The sequence below is a fragment of the Lottia gigantea genome (assembly GCF_000327385.1).
Source record: "Lottia gigantea unplaced genomic scaffold LOTGIsca_148, whole genome shotgun sequence".
NCBI lineage: Eukaryota > Metazoa > Mollusca > Gastropoda > Lottiidae > Lottia > Lottia gigantea.
In genome coordinates this window covers 281,733-283,183 of record NW_008707761.1, presented here as the reverse complement: position 1 = coordinate 283,183, position 1,451 = coordinate 281,733, and the positions used below count along the sequence as shown (strand labels likewise).

The window sequence follows — 1,451 nt, the reverse complement described above, 5'->3', positions numbered from 1 at the left end:
TTGTAAACCATAAGCCTTACAGTCTTTTTGTTTGATAGTTCTGATTGGCTGTAATCATTGGTGTACAATCCAATCAAATCAAAGATGAAGTTCATAATAGCTTGACATTGTGAAGATGTGATACAAGAAAGGTCGCTATTGCAGTTAAGGTATAACATGAAGTTAGCAAACAAGATATTACAAACACCATAAACATCCAGTATCAACAGTCACAAATGTATTTTAATATGTCTAGTTAAATAAGACAGGAGAATAAAAGACCTACCACAAACACCACAACAGAATGGTTTGTCCATAGAATGAATTTGTAAATGTCTTTTAAAACTAGACGAGTATGCAAAAGCTTTGAAACAAACGTTACAAGTAAATGGCTTCTCTCCAGTATGAACTCGCAGATGGTTTTTCAGCTCACAAATATGAGTAAATGATTTACTACAGATATCACATTTATGAGGTTTATCACCAGTATGTGTTGATTGATGTGCCATGGCATGAGTTTTTCTAGTAAAAGTCTTATCACAAAAGTCACATTTAAATGGTTTCTCTCCAGAATGAAGCATCATGTGAAATTTTAACTGTCCAACTTGAATAAAAGATTTATTACAATTACCACACGTATAGGGTTTCTCTCCAGTATGAATTTTCATATGACTTTTTAGGCCTGCGAATTTCAGAAATTTTTTACTACAAACTCCACAAGCATAAGGTTTATCAGCAGTGTGTAATACAACATGTTTTCTGAGGTATTCCTGGAGTGTAAAAGATTTACCACAAACACCACAACTAAAGGGTTTTTCTACAGTATGAACAGTTATAATATGTTGCTGATAATCATTAACAGACACATCATTATTACAAATTTCACACTTTGTCAGATTTTCAGGCTTATCCCTATAAATACCGTGAATTTTTACAGAATGATCTTTATAACTACTGATATACACAAACGATTTACTACAAACATCACATTTATATGGTTTCTCTCCAGTATGTACTCTTATGTGTACTTTAAGTTTACTGTTAGTGGTAAATGCCATTTCACAGTGATTACATTTAAAAGGTTTTTCTCCAGTATGTGTAAACATATGAATTTTGAGGTTATTACTTTGAGCAAATGATTTCCCACAAACATCACAGTTTGAACGTTTTCTGTGTCGTGTAGTTGCCTTCATATTGAATAGGAATCTAGACGAACCAGCTGTAAATGTGTACGGATAATCACGAAAAGATCAATGCCAAGAGGTTTGACCCAAGTCCAGCTGGAAAACAGGATCCTCAAGGACATTAGTTCTTTTCCTTGTTAAATAAGATTGTTTCTTTTCCGTTTTCAAGCTGTTTATATGAATTTTATCCTGTATCAACCGATAGAACTTAAGTTTAGCTATCATACTTCAGGTTTCTCTGCAATTAAATAAAAATTGACTATCATTATTAAAGTAAAAATTGACTGT

General features: G+C 32.6%; 1 protein-coding gene across 1 annotated transcript; it reads right to left on the bottom strand.

Annotated features, from left to right (window-relative positions):
• Positions 1 to 209: 209 nt before the first annotated feature.
• Positions 210 to 1,172, bottom strand: LOTGIDRAFT_173079 (hypothetical protein; the record flags this gene model as incomplete). Its single annotated transcript, XM_009050264.1, has 2 exons — positions 210 to 796; positions 902 to 1,172. The coding sequence occupies 2 exons, from the start codon at positions 1,170 to 1,172 to the stop codon at positions 210 to 212; spliced, it is 858 nt and encodes a 285-aa protein (XP_009048512.1).
• Between the last annotated feature and the right edge of the window lie 279 nt (positions 1,173 to 1,451).